The sequence below is a fragment of the Nannobrachium achirus genome (assembly GCF_963921795.1).
Source record: "Nannobrachium achirus genome assembly, chromosome: 19".
Classification (NCBI taxonomy): domain Eukaryota; kingdom Metazoa; phylum Chordata; class Actinopteri; order Myctophiformes; family Myctophidae; genus Nannobrachium; species Nannobrachium achirus.
The window spans coordinates 22,627,310-22,643,806 of NC_137826.1; the positions used below are offsets into that span (position 1 = coordinate 22,627,310).

The window sequence follows — 16,497 nt, forward strand, 5'->3', positions numbered from 1 at the left end:
GTCTGCAATTTCTAGGGCTGTCACGATATGACATTTTACATGACGATTAATTGTCACTCAAATAATTGGCGATTAACGATTTAATTGTGTTTTTGTCGTTGATAATTACATCTCTGTTTGGCTTTTAGGTTTTGAAGTTGTACATGGTAGATATGACACATACCGGTAACCTAAATATACAAAGAAATTACTGACATATTTGACAACTTACTACTTAAAAAATAACTTTGATAGTGGAAATAGCCGATCTACAAGCTCACAACGCGTCGCGATGCGACGCGTTGTGAGCTTGTAGATCTGCTATTTCCACTATTTCGGAAATGTTTCAACATTCACGATTATGAAGATTATGACAAAATAATTGCGATAATGTCAAATAATCACGATTAGACGATTATGTAATAATTGTGACAGCCCTAGCAATTTCTTTTTACCAGTAGTTCATTTTCTCACTCCTTTCCCCTTGAATTGCCAAACACCTCCTCACCTGTTAGGGTATAGTAGTTATTCCACCTTGCACTTAGAATATTTTGCTGATGCAGTTTTTCCAGAGGAACTTGGGTGAGTAGGTTGTTCTTGCTCAAGGGCACTTCAACCTGATTGGCTGTTGACTGTGCAAAGACTGAAACTGTGATTCATCTCTGATCTCCTGGTCAAAGATATCTTTAATCTCTGTAGCAGCTGTGATGTTTGCATGTTGCACTGACACTGTCCTTTTGGAAATCTTGCTTCAAAGAAAAAGTGAAAATGTAAGACTCTGGAAATACTTTAAAATGCCTGGCTGGTTCTTTTCAAATGTAACATTTCTTAGCAGTTTCTAATACATGCATTGTTTTTTATTATAATTAGCAACAGAGATATTGCTAAATGTAAGTGTTTTTTCTTTCTTCTTTTCTTTCTGCATTTGGGAGATGGGTGTGATCAGGTCTTTATTAACTAGTATTTATCTACTAGGTGCTAATAAAACAACAATATTGAAACCACAACAACACGATAGCCAGCCCTCGGTTCTGTTTGGCTAGACTAGAGTAAAAATCTCCAACAAGATGCTCTTTGAAACAGAATGAGACCAAAGCACTCTTGTGGAAAAGTTAAAAAGCCTTTAATAGTTTTGCTAATGCATGGCAAGAACAAAAAAATGCACCTACGCATTGTGGCTTGCTTCAGATACGGTTAGGTTGAATAGTCCATGAATACACCACAAATACACCGGTTTATCAAAACTCTCAGCCCACTTAGCCATCTACCCAGTGACTTGTATAGAGTAGTGGTTCTCAAACCCCCTAGTTTGGTATGCATTAGGCCCTGGGGCCTGGCCTGGACTCCCATAACTTGGGCCCTATTATGATCCAGGTCTTATGCCTTATGCCTTAACTTCTTTGCCTTTTTTTACTATTTTGTTTTTGTTTTTTAAATATTTCAAATAGCTGATCTGCAAGTTCACAACGTGCAGATGTAGATCAGCATTTGAAGTATTTAAAAATGTTTTTCAAAATAGTGAAAAAAAGGTAAAGAAGTTAAGGCATAAGACCTGGATCATAATAGGGCCCTAACTTGGGGTCATCTGGCTGGCTTGTGGTGGCCACAGACATAAAAAATGAGTGGACAATAATAATAATACCAGAAACACATTAAGAGCTAGCCCTGAATGACCGTAACAGGTCTGTAACTCTGATAGTGTACAAATGGAACCAAATGGAGGCGCAGCCGGTAGCGCAGCCGCCTCACAGATAGAAGGTCCTGGGTTCGATTCACGCTGGGGGCGTGTTCTCTGGGCGTGTTTGGCAAAAGGGCCTTTCTGTGTGGAGTTTGCATGTTCTCCCCGTGTCTCCTAGGGTAGGTAACCTCACAAAAGTAATGCAGTAATCCTGGTCTCTATACTGTCTCCCCCTGGCCAGCCGGGGCACCTGATGGAGGGGAAAGGAACTGGTTGGAATAACGCGTTCCTTCCATGCACTATGTCCAACCAGGGTATCTCCTTCTGGCAGGTGAAAAAGAAGCAGCTTGGACTCCTCATGCAAAAAGCAAGCATGATGTCAGTCCGTTGCTCTCCCCAGGTTGGCCGAGGGAGTGTAACGCCCAGGATTACATTAGAGAATTGACACTGGGTAAAAAAGAATTAAGAAGAATAAAACAAATAAAACAGTAATTTATATTAAATATATTTATGAATATCTCCTATCTACTGTAGATGAATGCAATTAACTGCTAATATCCTGGGTCCTCAATTATGTTTTGAGGACAACGGTGCTAAAACATGTTCTAACAATATGACAGACTTTATAAGTCATAGCGAATTGTCTTTTTAACCAATTAAAATGTTTAGAAATAGGATTCTTTTTTTGAGGGCTGTGTGTTTGTGCCACCATAGATGAATCATGACATAAATAAACCCAAAATATTTTCTTTGTTTCTAAGGGCCTTTTATGGACCACAATGTCTCTCACTGCCAGCAAAAGGGAAAATGTCTGCCTTGTGTAATGAATATTATTACGTATGCACCATTAATGCTAAAGAAAGGTGATGGAAGTGGTAGATACGTGGCTAATGTATCTGCCTCTGTGCACACATCTGCATCAGAATCTGCATGTGCATTTGCAGCTGCACCTACCTACAGCTACACCTACCGTACATCTGCAGATTTTGCACGTGTCGTGCACCTGCACCTAGATCTGCACCTGCACTTAGATCTGCACCTGCACTTAGATCTGCACCTGCACTTACACCTGCACCTGCACTTGCATCTGCATCTGCATCTTACACTTGCATTTGCATCCTTCTATTCTGCATCTGCATCTGCGTGAGCCTTCCATGTAAATTGCAGCATTCCATGCTGGCTGCACTACAGTATTCTGCTGCCACTGCTGTTGCCCGGCAACATACAGCATACAGTACAGTAGTTCCACTTTGCTTGGGTGCCCAGTGGAAGTGAGCTGTCAATTTGTACTCTCTCTCTCTCTCCCTCTCTCTCTCTCTCTCTCCCTCTCTCTCTCTCTCTCTCTCTCTCTCTCTCTCTCTCTCTCTCTCTCTCTCTCTCTCACACGCACACGCACACGTACGCGCACACGCACGCACACACACACACACACACACACACACACACACACACACACACACACACACACACACACACACACACACACACACACACACACACACACACACACACACACAGACACATGCAAGTGTGTGTGCGTGCGTGTGTGTGTGAAACTAAATGTTTATATGAATATAAGTCTTTGTATGGCAAGCAGAGATATTAAAGTATTTGTACAATATTGTGCTATTTGTAATTCTAGTTAAATCTATTGTAAAAGCTCTCCCCTAATAAAAGGGTCATGTGTAGGCTCCCACTGTGTAGCTAGGAGGATATGTATCTAAAGCAGTAGGCGTGCTACATCCATTTTACAACGCAATGATCACAGAATGATTTATAATCCACAAAAAGACACACACGCACGCACGCACACAAACACAAATACATACACCTTATTATGTTTCTGTTCATGGCATTAACATCAGAAAACATTTTGTCAAGTTCTTCTCCTTATGGCTGGCTGCATGCTTGCAGAATAGTCTGAAAATTAAATGTGATCTTGTTGTACGCATCAATAAGCAATGAACTTCCCAGCTGAAGTTCCCAGCTGGCACACTCAAATGTGAAAAAAAAGTGTGAGCCATGTAGCTTGCATGGTTATGATTTTGAATAAAGGCTGCAGTATTTGCCACACACCAATAAACTTAGTATTATTGCATATCATGGGGAAAAAAAGAGAGGCACATTGAGCAGGGGCAAGTTCAGATAAACGTATTCATAATGCAGCTTAATAAATAATACAACCACACATGGAAGTGGTTTACAATGTGGACGTGTTTCTGTTTCTCTGATCCATGTATAGCCATGGTTCATTTGACAATACAGGCAATCTTGAGTTAGACCCCATCAGAAACCTGAAATGTTGATGTTGTACGTCCGGGGTCTTAAATGTTTTCAGGCCAAGGACCCCTTAGTTGAGAGAGAGATGAAGCAGGGACCCCCCACAACCTTTTCATAGATTCCATATCGTTTCATCGTTTGACAGCACAATCATCAGTGTATTTTGGATTCATGTCAATTTGTGTTTTCAGATATTTAACCACTTGAACCGTCAATACTTAATAAACTTGACCTTTCACTCTGTACTTAGTCTGCTCTTTTTCCCCTCTACACTAAACCCCTTTGCCTAAAATAGTTGATCTACAAGCTCACAACGCCTCGAGTGAGCTTGCAGATCTGCTATTTTTGGCTAAAGTTCTCAGGAAAAAAACTTTTCTATCACACAAAGATTTGGAGGACCCCCTGTAGTAACTCTGAGGACCCCGTAGGGGTCCCGAACCCCCTGTTGAAGACCCTTTGTTGTACGTTGTAACAAAACTCCTACAACAGTGTTTCCCAATCAGTGTGGGCACTGTCCAAAAGTAGGTCATAAGATATTCTTACAAGCTCGCTTGACAAAGAACAAAGTTACTGCAGAGGCACTGTGTGTTATTTAATATAACGGGTCCTGATATCGTAATCAATGCAAAAGTTGCGTTGCCAGTATCAAGGTAGGTGAAAATTAAAACTGAATCTTAAAAACATTTATTTTTAGACACAGAGCTCAGCACCATAATTGTTAACCACATAAACCCTCCAGACATAGTAAACAGGACCTGAGTTGTCTCTGTGCTTGGGCCTTTTTTATATATATATATAATTTAGAAAAAATATCAACTTGTTCATATTTGTGCAAAAATAAACCCCCTATACTGATCTTATTTTGATTACACAAACTGTATGCCACTTTTATCGAAAAACTTGGGAGGCTGTTATATCCCACGCTTACGTATATTGTTGATTTCCAGAAATTAATAAATGATGATATACTCTGGAATTATCCATAATTAAAGTAGGTCACATGTTTCAGTTTATGCTTCAGACTGATGAGAGTCACATAAACGGTAGTGAGAAATACCAAGGCCTTGTCTATAATACTGTAACTGACTTGATGCCTTATTGAGGGAATAACAATAGTATAAACAGTGACATGAAACACATCCCTAATACATTATGTATACATTTGAATAAGGGTCACATCCTCACTTTGAATGTGCATCAATGTTTCTCTACCAGTGGATCTAGACCAAACAATGGTCTGTGAGATAACTTTAAGTGAGGCATGATATATTATTAACCCATTTAGGCCTAGAATTATTGAATGCTTTAACTATTGAAAAATAGCAGATATACAAGCTCACAGCGCGGCACCAAGTGCCGCGCTGCGAGCTTGTAGATCTGCTATTTTTGAAAAAAGTCGTGAAAATGTGTGCAAATCGTTGAATATATGTATTTTCAAAGCGAATCTTTGTAACTCAAATTTTGCTTCTGGGTGGTCCCTGGAACTAAATATTTTGAGATGGGGGTCCGTGGCCAAATACATACCGGTATCATTTCGGGGTCCTTCACCCACTGACATAGTCTCTCAAGAACAGACTAAAGCCCTTTGCACACAGGACAGTTGCGTTTTTTTCGTTTGCGGCATGAATAAAACGCATTGGATTTGGTGTGCAAGGCTGTGCGGAATCGGCGCTGCGGATCCAAAAAGGAGTCAACTTTACCGCATGCGTTAAAGTTTTTTACCGCATGCGACAAGACTAGGACAAGAACTGGGTTCGATCGAGAAAAAACTCACGGCGGCAGCCACTCGTCGCACGGCTAATTCGGAGCCGGTGTGCATGAGGTCATAGAGAATCATTGTTTTCTTTTCAAAAAATGATATTGTCCGTTTTATCCGTGCGGTTAAACGCGCCTGTGTGCAAAGGGCTTAACTGAGCTCCATTTAAGTGAAAAGGACCTTTTCTTTGACGATGGCTAGCCAGATTGCTGACATAGAAATATAGGTTTTTCAAAAAATCTTAGAAGGATTCAAAAGACACATAGAATCGGGTCAAAATTCTAATTTTCACGATTTTTCAAAAATAGCAGATCTACAAGCTCGCAGTGCGGCCGCGCTGTGAGCTTGTATATCTGCTATTTTTCAATAGTTAAAGCATAAAATAATGACACACAATAATGTGTACATATGTCATGACATCATCGTACCAAATCTCTTAACATTTACAGCAGGACCACTCTTGAATGAGTCTGGGGATTCTCCGCATCTAATCAAGCTATAGGCCTAGGTCACCACCATATGGTGTTTTACACCCAGGAATAAGTGACTCTGCTGAGTAGGTACAAAGGTGTCTGGAGTGCAGCGGTAGCATCTTTTCTGCTGCTGTCAACCCAAACCCAACCCAGCTGCCTTTGGCAAGATGACAGCATCAGAGACGTGCAATTGTTTGAAAGTTTTGACGTGGGGAGCATGGTCCTATTAGCAAATAGCATAAATCGGAAGATGCTATGTTCTGTAGTCTAAAGCAGTGGTTCCCAAATGTTTAGCTCGAGACCCAAAAGAGAAATTAGACGTTTGCCCGGGACCCACACTAGTGAAAACAGCAGATCTACAAGCTCACGTCTAGTCTAGTGAGCTTGTAATAATAACAATAATACGGTACATCAGACTTATGGTATATAGCGCTTTTCAAGGTACCCAAAGTCGCTTTACAAAACAAAATAATAAAAAAGTAATAAACAACTAATCTTGTCATCTTGATCTTGTAGATCGGATATTTTCACTACTTCTTAAATCCCCCCCCCGTCCTGCACAAATGGGTGAATATGGGCTAATGCTGCAATGCTTCAATTGGACCACGACGCAATCCACAACTATTATAGTTACTTTTCCCATTTAAATGTACTCTTTTGTCTTTGCTTTTTCTTCAGCCGTTCCCTTCCCCTTAAGCCATCGCCTCACATTGAAGGAGGTGTTTGACAGTGAAGGGAAGCCCCGTGTGGACATGCTCAAGGCCCACCTCACCAAGGAGGGCCGCGTGGACGAGACCGTAGCGCTTCGCATCATCAATGAGGGAGCAGCCATCCTCCGCCAGGAGAAGACCATGCTGGACATTGAGGCACCGGTCACAGGTAGGTGGCTCTTGTTTGTGGGGTTATACCCTGTTTTCCACACATGTTGGAAAGTTGGACTTTTTTTTTTACAATGCAATGGAACGGTCATTTCCATTTGAGTCGTGCTGGTCTTACTATTTTCACAATCTTTGTCTCTTTCTTTTATTACTTGTCAATTTGGCCAATATGTACAAGTTTTTTGATGACTTTTGAAACATTGAGGGTGTTTTTTCATTTCATTTTCATTTGTTTTAATGTATTAAAAGGTCTTAAAAGTCCTTATTTACTTTCATCTGAGGACCCCTCAAAATCATCTGGGGACCCCTCAAAATCATGTGGGGAGTGGGGAAAGACATTAAACATTTACTTTTATACAGATACCATGTTTCCCAACGTTTTTCATATAACTCTGTTTTAGGCCTCAGATTATAGGTCATCTTTTCCATGAGACAAATTTCTTCAACAATGTCCAACAACCAGTGTTCCTCCCTAGGAGGTTCTATTTTCAGCCATCTTCTTGGCTTTTTTAGCCGCCAATGTCAAGATTTTGAACAGGTACCGGTATACCGGTATGTCCTCTTGTTCCTAGTATGTCCTCTGGTGTCAAACCAAGATATAAAATCCGGGGGTCACAAATGAACTTATAGCCTATAATGTCCTGAAAAATCTTGAGAACACTGAGTCAGAATGTCTGTATTTTCTCACATGATCAAATTATATGTGCGTGTTCGGCATTCAGACGTCCACACTGTCTCCAACAATATTGCGGCTTTCCCAATCGTTTTAGATATAGATTATTATTACAAAACATACATGAATCACTTCAGCCCTATTTAAACGTTGGTTATTTGAAAATAGCTGATCTACAAGCTCTCAACATTTGCAATGTGAAGCCTTGTGACCTTGTAGATCCGCTATTTTCAAAAGACTTTTACACATTTTAGTGTATAATAGTATTTTTACTTTTGGTACTTTTTGATATCATTATTTTGATACCAATGCTTTTGTACTTTTACTCAAGTACATTTTGCTTTTGCTTGCTTTTAATAACAGTGTATTTCTACACTGCAATAATATGTCTAATATGTTATGTGGAAAAATATAATAAAAAGCCTGAAAAAGCCTTTTGTGATGATGAAGGCTGCAGATTATATCAGTGTTATCTGGGGAAGCTTTTAAAAGGGTCAACAAGTTGGAACATTTTTAAATAAAAATTCAAGCTTTTTATGTTGGGATATGGGCCAATATTTCAGTAACAGTGCATCCCTAGCTTTGGAATAAAGAGACATTGCTTTTTAAAATTCAGTGTTTATATGCCTTTTCCAGAACGGCCAAAATTATTATTCATTTTTTAATACATGAGATCATATCGACAGCTGTTTATATCGGTTATCAGCCAGAACAGCAATTAATTATATATCGGATATCGATATATGCTTATATCCTTAATGAGTACCTTTTCCACCACTGTCTGACAGTATGAACATGACCTAGAACAGTGGGTCCCAAGCTTTTATCCCTGGCGCCCTCTTGCAAAAGCTTGACATGTGTATCTCAGGCATGTTTAAATTTAACAATGTTATTGCTGTACTTTACAATAACATTACATCATGTGGGTGTTAACTGTGTTATAGTTACAAGGCAACAGATACTGTCGATTTCGTGCAACATATTTAAAATAAATAATACAAATGAAACCGACAGGACCTTACACTGTCAGAGTGATGTTTAGCCTCCCCTCAAGAGACACCCAGACCCCACATTGGGAACACTGGCCTAGAAGTATGTTCCATTTAGACGTGGTAAAATAATGAGTGACATGTCTCCATTTCCACCGTTGGGAGCTGAGCCGTTTAGCTTGTGTGCTACATTCCGTGCTGTATTTCTGTAGAGAAAATGTGTCCTACTGGAGGTGATAGTGATTCTTTCAGGGAGACAAGGAAACAGTGCATGCGTGCGTGCGTTTGTGTTTGTGTGTGTGTTCTTACAGCAGGGAGCCATCACTTTCAGAGTTGTGCCTTTGTTATGACATCATGAAACAGGAGAAGGCCTACTATAGCAGGACTGCAGAAATTCATATCCCTTTTCACGATGAGCTTATGAAAGCAGTGGTGTGTTCATGGGGTGCTATTTTAGATACTAGGCTACTCAATGCTAAAACAGCAGGTCTTCAGATGAATTTAAACACAGGGCATCTTGTTTATGGTGTCACCGGTTTACTAACAAGTTGAGCCACTACAAACCGATCGAATCATCAGGGCATCACCTCAACCAAAGCTATAGTTCAGGCAGACAATAGAGTAGTGAAGTGTGATGTAATTTACACATCCTATGGTTCGCGGTTTTCTTCCCCCATTCTGAATTCCCATAGACATTTTTCATATCGCGTCATATAAGAACTGTGTTCCAATTATAAACAAATTACCTCAGCGGTTTGACTCCTATGGATATGAAGAATCAACTGATGGTGAGAAAACGCTAATGTTACTGTCGCCGAATTAGTTGCATTTTCGCTAGAAACAGGCTTTATCAAATATGAGTGACTGACTATCATAAGCCACACAGAGCCACTTCGCCGACAATATCACAAAGACAGTTTGTTTATTTTTGGACCGCAATGCTTATATGAGATGATTTTAAGATGAGAGAGAAGAAAAAGATAGAGTCCGCAACACTGGTAATACTCAGCTCTGCTTTATTGCTTCAACGTTTCGATCCGTTTGGATCTTCTTCAGGAATAATACAGGGAAATGGGTGTGTGTCCTTATAAAGACTAGCTTCCACAATGATTGGCTGTAACAATGAGTGGTGATTGAAGATGACTCAATGTTATTCTCCATAGAGAATTACTTCATTGGAGCCAATTCCTGATCAGCTGATCAGTCACATGTTCTCCATCTGATCTGGGCGGGCTATTTAAACTTCCCGGCAGCTCACAGCTCACTATTCTTTCTGCTGCTCTGCCATCTTGCTGCTCTGCTATGACTGCTGCTTTGTGCTCCCACCAGCACCCCAGCTCTGGGCCCATTTCATTCCATTCTCTGTAAAATCTAGTTGGGAAATCATTTTCTCTGCCAGGCCGAAAGGCATGGTCGAGACTATGTTTTGCACCCTGTCCCTTTGTGTATCCATCTGTCTGTGTGTCCGTCAGTCTGTTACCAGCTAATCTCCGGCACCTTGCCTTTTATAGCACCACCAGGTGGCCGACTTTTGTAGAACACATTACTCCTTCCGATTCTGTCCATAAATCATGACAATCGGTACACAGTATCTCTATAGTCATGTGATCAAGACGGATGTGTCCGATTTTTCATAGTCCATCATGATTGGCTGACATTGGCTTCCAAAGTTTGCAGGATTTGCGGGAACAGCGTTTTTTTGTGAAATTTTGCACGCACATTCCCACTAGGTCGAGCTTTTCACATTGGCCTGTTTCAGCAGGTCGACTTTTGCAAAACACATTTTTGGAACAAAAAGTCTGAAATCATGAATGCAGCGTCCGATTGCCGTGAAAGGCCGAAGAAGACATAGCACCTTTTTCACATTGGCCTGTTATAGCGCCACCAGGAGGCGGCAATAACCTACCTGACCTGGTGGAGACCTATGCTCGAAAGAGCACTGCTTCTAGTTTAGTATAATTCATGATCACAGGAAATGAATGAATGAATGAGTCATGAATATGCTTATAAATATTCATGTTCAATATATTTATGCTTAGTAAATATATTTATTCAATCCAAGAGTTGCCTGGCTGAAAGGGATTTCCGGGTAGATAACTCTGGCAGCGTGGCATCGGAGCAGTATTATTCATTAACATTACTTCTGGAAGAACAGGACATGTCATTTATGATATTGTTATTGACTTTTAGAAATATAAATGATGTTCTGGATAGTTAATTTCACATTGTGAAAACGTCCATAGACATTCTATCAGAAAATATCCGTTTGCTTACAAACAGTGGAACATTGTGATCTGGTCTAGAGTGATTCAGACAACATTGTCATTCACCACAGGAGATGACCCAGGATCCTCTTGTCGACTGGCGTTAGGAAAATGGAGGCTTTATGTATTAAGTATGAAATATGGATGACAAGCTCGGTATCGCGTATGGGCTTTGGTGAGCGTGGGGACTGAGTGTGGAGGTGGGTTTCATCCTTTCTAGCTCTAAAATGAGGTTTGAATCTGCAGCAGTGTGTGTGTGCGTGCGTGCGTGCCGTGCGCACAAATTCATGCGCCGTTTAGTTATGAATCTTTACTGGCATATAGGTATGTTGTGTGTGTGCGCGCGCATGTGTTCGATTGCTTTAGTCACACAAGCAGAGTCTCCCACTCACATTGCTCTAAGCTTTGAGTGGGCGAAGGCCACAGCGCAGCTGATAGGGGAGTCAGAAAAAGAGAGGCGATGGGGAGAGTAGAAATGAGAAGTGGAAGAAGGAGAGAGAAGATAATGAAAAATTGAAGGCATGCAAGGAGATGGAGCCCTGCACTCCAGGGCCGCTGTGTTGTGTCTTCTTCAACATCTGCAGGCGACGCGAGCTCCCAGATTCTTGTTGTTTTGCACTCATAAGACAGCGTCTACGTATCAAGAGGTTGCAAGGTTGCAGATCAGGGACGTGCTGGCCATTGGGAAAAGCGGGACAACTCCCGAACGGCTGGTTCATTCCCGGGCCTGTCCAGGCCGGCCATTAGGAAAGAAATACAAATAAAATGCCGGCCTTCGTTCCATTTTGGGGGCTGGGCGGCCAACAAAGTACATCATCACTGTCGGGCAGAAACCTCGTATCTCCAAGTTTCAAATGTATACATTTTTTTTTTCGCAAAGCAAAGCCCTGCTTCATCATACAAGGCTGTTGCACAAAAGTGGTGAAAACAGCAGATCTACAAGCACACAGCGCCTCGCGGTGCGAGGCGTTGTGTGCTTGTAGATCGGCTGTTTTCACTAGTTTAAATAATTTTTTAAATGATAAATACAAAACAAACGATTTTGGACATACAAGGTTTCCACCCGACAATGACGAAATATAACTCATGTACAATAATTGGCCCACTGGCTTGTCACTTGTCATGATCTGAAATGGCAAATCTTTGAGTAGCAGCAGCACTATAGAGAGAGATCTCTCTCTATAGCGCGCAATGAGGGCCTCTCCAACTCTTTTTCCCGTGCTGAATCAGGGGCCCACTATGTCCCTGGTTGGTTGTCATCCCTAGTTTGCTGGACCAAAGGTCTGTCATTGACATGGAGATGGGAACTCTTGGCTCTTATTGTTTTCATCAAGGTACAGTACATAAGTGTTATCCTGTAGTAAGTTATAGTTATGCTGTAGCCTTTCATATCACATTTCAGATGACTGCTCGTTCTATAGGCCTCTCCCGAGAGTCCTGACACATCGTTAGAGCGGTGGATGTCAAAAGTCAAAATCTCAAGGCACACCTCTATTTATAGCAAAAATGGCACATCTACAAGCTCAAAACACATGCCATACCCTAAACAGGCATGCAAGGTTGAAAGTTGTTAAATATAAAATATGTTTTTTTATGGTATAGAATTCTGCCTCTGTATTAGAAATCCCAAGGCACATCTGGACTTATCTCGCCGCACTCGAGAACCGCTGATTTACTTTTAAGGCATGAGTGTCACGCAACTTCCCGTACGATATCTATCAACACTTGTCTTGACGAGTATTCAACAGCCTGTACACAAAGGTGGAAGTACCACCCAAGAAAATGACTTTCCAGATCTGTTTACATTCTCTGTGCATGAAACCCATGTTGTGACTGGTCGAAAAAGAAAGTACATACTAGGGCATTCACTAATAGTGATTTTTAGTATTCGAATTATTCGACCTCAAAGTATTCGAATAGTCGAATATTCGACAGGACTGGCCAAACTGTCAAATATTAAGTAAGCAAGAGGCGAACATTGTGAAAATAGCCGATCTACATGCTCACAACGCCTCGCGTTGCGAGGCGTTGTGAGCATGTAGATCTGCTATTTTCACAATATTTATCTGTGGAACCGAGTCACATTAAATGTAATACCTACAATTCCAAGTGCTTGTCAGGGTGGTGGTCCCCAGTTCAAATATGTTTATTTTGGGGGTCACGGCCTAAAAAGGTTTGAGAACCATTGACAACTCATTCTTATGACTTCCTATCTAGCCAAGCTTTATATATCATATATTTTCTAAAGAAAAAAAAAGAATATTCGACTTCGGTGAACAACGTCCAATAGTGACTTTGATATTCGAATATTCGAATATTTGGTGAATGCCCTAGTACATACAACGGACGTCCTGTCCTATAGGCACGGCTCTGCGTTGGCTCGTTAGCAGGCTCTTCTCCTCAGAGATGATGAGAAAAGACTTGGAACGAGGCTTAGCGGAGCCCGGGAATCCAGAGCGACGCCCCACTGCCTCCCACAGCGGGAGATCCAGAAAACACCTCTTGGGCAAGGATGCCAGCGTGCAGGGACGTGCAGAGAATTTTAGAGAGGCAGGGGCTGCAATTTCAAAAAGGGCCTTTTGATGAAATATCGAAAATAGCCAACCTCCAAGCTCACAACGCGTCGGCTTGGAGGTCGGCTATTTTCGGTGCGTGATAACACACTGAGCATAATCAATTTCTTTCACCATAGTAAAAACTGCATTCATGGTCTGGAGAGGGCACTTTTTTTACAGACGGATAAAAGGGCAGGGGCTCAAGCCCCCTTCTTTGATGTCTATGTGTGCACGTGCCTGCCAGCGTGTAACGATAACGCATGAGCCCAGGAGAGGAGACATCTTTTGGGTTATTTATTTATTTTATCCCTAAAACACAGATCACCATGGCAACAAGAGTTTGCAACGCCCTCATCTTCTCTCATTTCCCTCTCACGTTTCTCATCCTGTCTATGTGTATCTGCGTGTTTATTGATTGGTCGAACTACGGTGTCTATTGACCAATTGATCTATTTGTTTCAATCTGCAGATCAATCTGCGCCTGTCTGTCTATCTCGCTATTTTGTCTAGCTGATTTTATAGCATCACATCTCAGTGTGTGTGTCCTTCGTCTGTGTTTGACTGTGTGACTGTGTGTGTGTGTGTGTGTGTGTGTGTGTGTGTGTGTGTGTGTGTGTGTGTGTGTGTGTGTGTGTGTGTGTGTGTGTGTGTGTGTGTGTGTGTGTGTGTGCTTGCATGCATGCACGCACGCACACATGCATGCACAAGGGCACTAGATGTCCTAGATATACATTTCTTATACAGTGTATTTCGTATCCATCCATATGTGCATGTACTGATATATTCTACAGCAGTGGTTCTCAAACTTGGGGTCGGGACCCCAAGTGGGGTCCCCAAATTATTTTTTGGGGTCCCAAGATGATTAACTTAATGTATTTATTTTTTTCTCACTCAACGGTAAACAAACCAACACACAATATAAGTGTATACACTACAGGGTATCTGCACATTTATAAAGTGTAAATTTAAGGACTTTGAATATCGTTTTAATACCAAACTGGCCAAACTGTCAAATATTAAGTAAGCAAGAGGCGAACATTGTGAAAATAGCCGATCTACATGCGCACAACGCCTCGAGCATGTAGATCGGCTATTTTCTCAATATTTATCTGTGGAACCGAGTCACATTAAATGTAATACCTACAATTCCAAGTGCTTGTCAGGGTGGGGGTCCCCAGTTCAAATATGCTTATTTTAGGGATCACAGCCAAAAAAGGTTTGAGAACCCCTGTTCTACTGTATCATTCTTAACCAACCAACCTAAAAAGAGACATGGATGCATGTGTTTCAGTGTGTGGAGACATCCATGGGCAGTTCTTTGACCTCATGAAGCTGTTTGAAGTGGGGGGATCACCAGCCACCACACGGTACCTGTTCCTTGGGGACTACGTGGACCGCGGCTACTTCAGTATTGAGGTACGGTAATTACGCTCCTCACTATATTTATAATATATGTGTTATATATATTTATAACACATGCCCAAACACAAGAGTTTGGGCAGTCACTGTTCATTTCAGTTAAATTAAAGGTAGGTTTAGTTTAGTCATTTCACTCCAGTTTTCATGTAGGTGACAGGCGGGGGCCTTCCTCCAATCATGATCAAGTGGGGGCAGGCCGTGATTGGAGGAATGGCCCCACTCTCTCCTGATTGGAGGAAAACATGTCACCCAACAGTTTTTGAAACTGCTTTTTCTCTCCACACAGGAGATAAGTGTTAAGTCCAAATATGGACCAAACACTCTATAGAACATAGACCCATTTTGTTATTATTTGGATTAAATGAAATCACTTACACTACTTTTAAGTTCAGTTTGGTACATTGAAGTTAACCACTGAAACCAGCCACTTTCAACCTGACATCCCTATTTTGGACACACCAAAAATACAAAGTTTTCTAAAAAATACAGCAGATCTACATGCTCACAATGTGTGCCATCATGACATGTTGTGAGTTTTATATTGACTATTTTCCCTGAACAACACCATTGCATCATGACGTTTACAATAAAGAATGACATTTATTTATTTATTCTATCAACTACTCACCCTGTGAAGCCTTGAATTGATGGAGTACCTTTTATTTGTGTCACATTCCTTCACGGTTAATGAAGAATCCAAAAATGAACTTGCATTGAAGAAAATAGCTGTCCAGGATTAAACTATATCGAAAATCAATTTATAAACTCCAATACAGCTCTCAGAGTATAATCCGAGTGTCTTGTATCTAATCTGTATCCTCTGTACTACTAAAACATCTAATTTTCACGGAAGCTTTTATCATTTCCCTTGTAAACAGTTGTGCACGAATGACGCACATGCCTGAGCGAGCGTGTTCGTTTGAACTCGCATGCCCCACGTGCATGCCCAGTAGCGCTCCCATCATGTGGACCCAGAGATCCACATGATTAGACCATTTTCTCTCTGTTTGTGAAACTAAATATTTTCCCTCTCTGCTTTCTTGACAGTGTGTTTTATACCTCTGGTCGCTGAAAATCCTCTATCCAAAGACACTATTTTTACTTCGAGGAAATCACGAATGTAGACATTTGACAGAATATTTCACCTTCAAACAAGAATGTGAGTATCTCTCTCTTTTTTATTATTTTGTCTTTTCTGCCTTATTAATTCCTGTTACTAATGTTTAATTGTCACGCTTTATTTGGTATTCATAATTAGGGATGGAGCTCGTTAATTTGTATTGATAATGAGCACCTTATCGATCCTTCTTATTGAGCCAGGCTTTTATCGAGCCCACTATTGAGCGTTTTCTAATATTTGGTGGAAAGATATGAGACGACAAATTCAGAACATAACTGGTATATTTTTTATTGGCCATTTTTTGCGACTTCAGTTTGTGACTGACTACCATGAAGAAGACAAAAGTAACCAAAAGTAACAATATTAAATATCATTAAAACAATCATTCATTAGTGTGCAATAGGTGTTAAATGGCTTCATATTATGACTAGTA

At 40.9% G+C, this 16,497-nt stretch overlaps 1 protein-coding gene across 1 annotated transcript in view; it reads left to right on the forward strand.

The window, feature by feature from the left end:
* The window catches only part of ppp3ca (protein phosphatase 3, catalytic subunit, alpha isozyme), a gene marked incomplete at its 3' end in the record, with an annotated part of 38,081 nt that overhangs the window by 1,891 nt on the left and 19,693 nt on the right, over positions 1 to 16,497 (forward strand). The window contains exons 2-4 of the mRNA XM_080748502.1: positions 6,845 to 7,045; positions 14,817 to 14,941; positions 15,992 to 16,103. Coding sequence (XP_080604628.1) covers positions 6,845 to 7,045; positions 14,817 to 14,941; positions 15,992 to 16,103 — 438 coding nt within the window. The remainder of the gene's footprint in view (positions 1 to 6,844; positions 7,046 to 14,816; positions 14,942 to 15,991; positions 16,104 to 16,497) is intronic.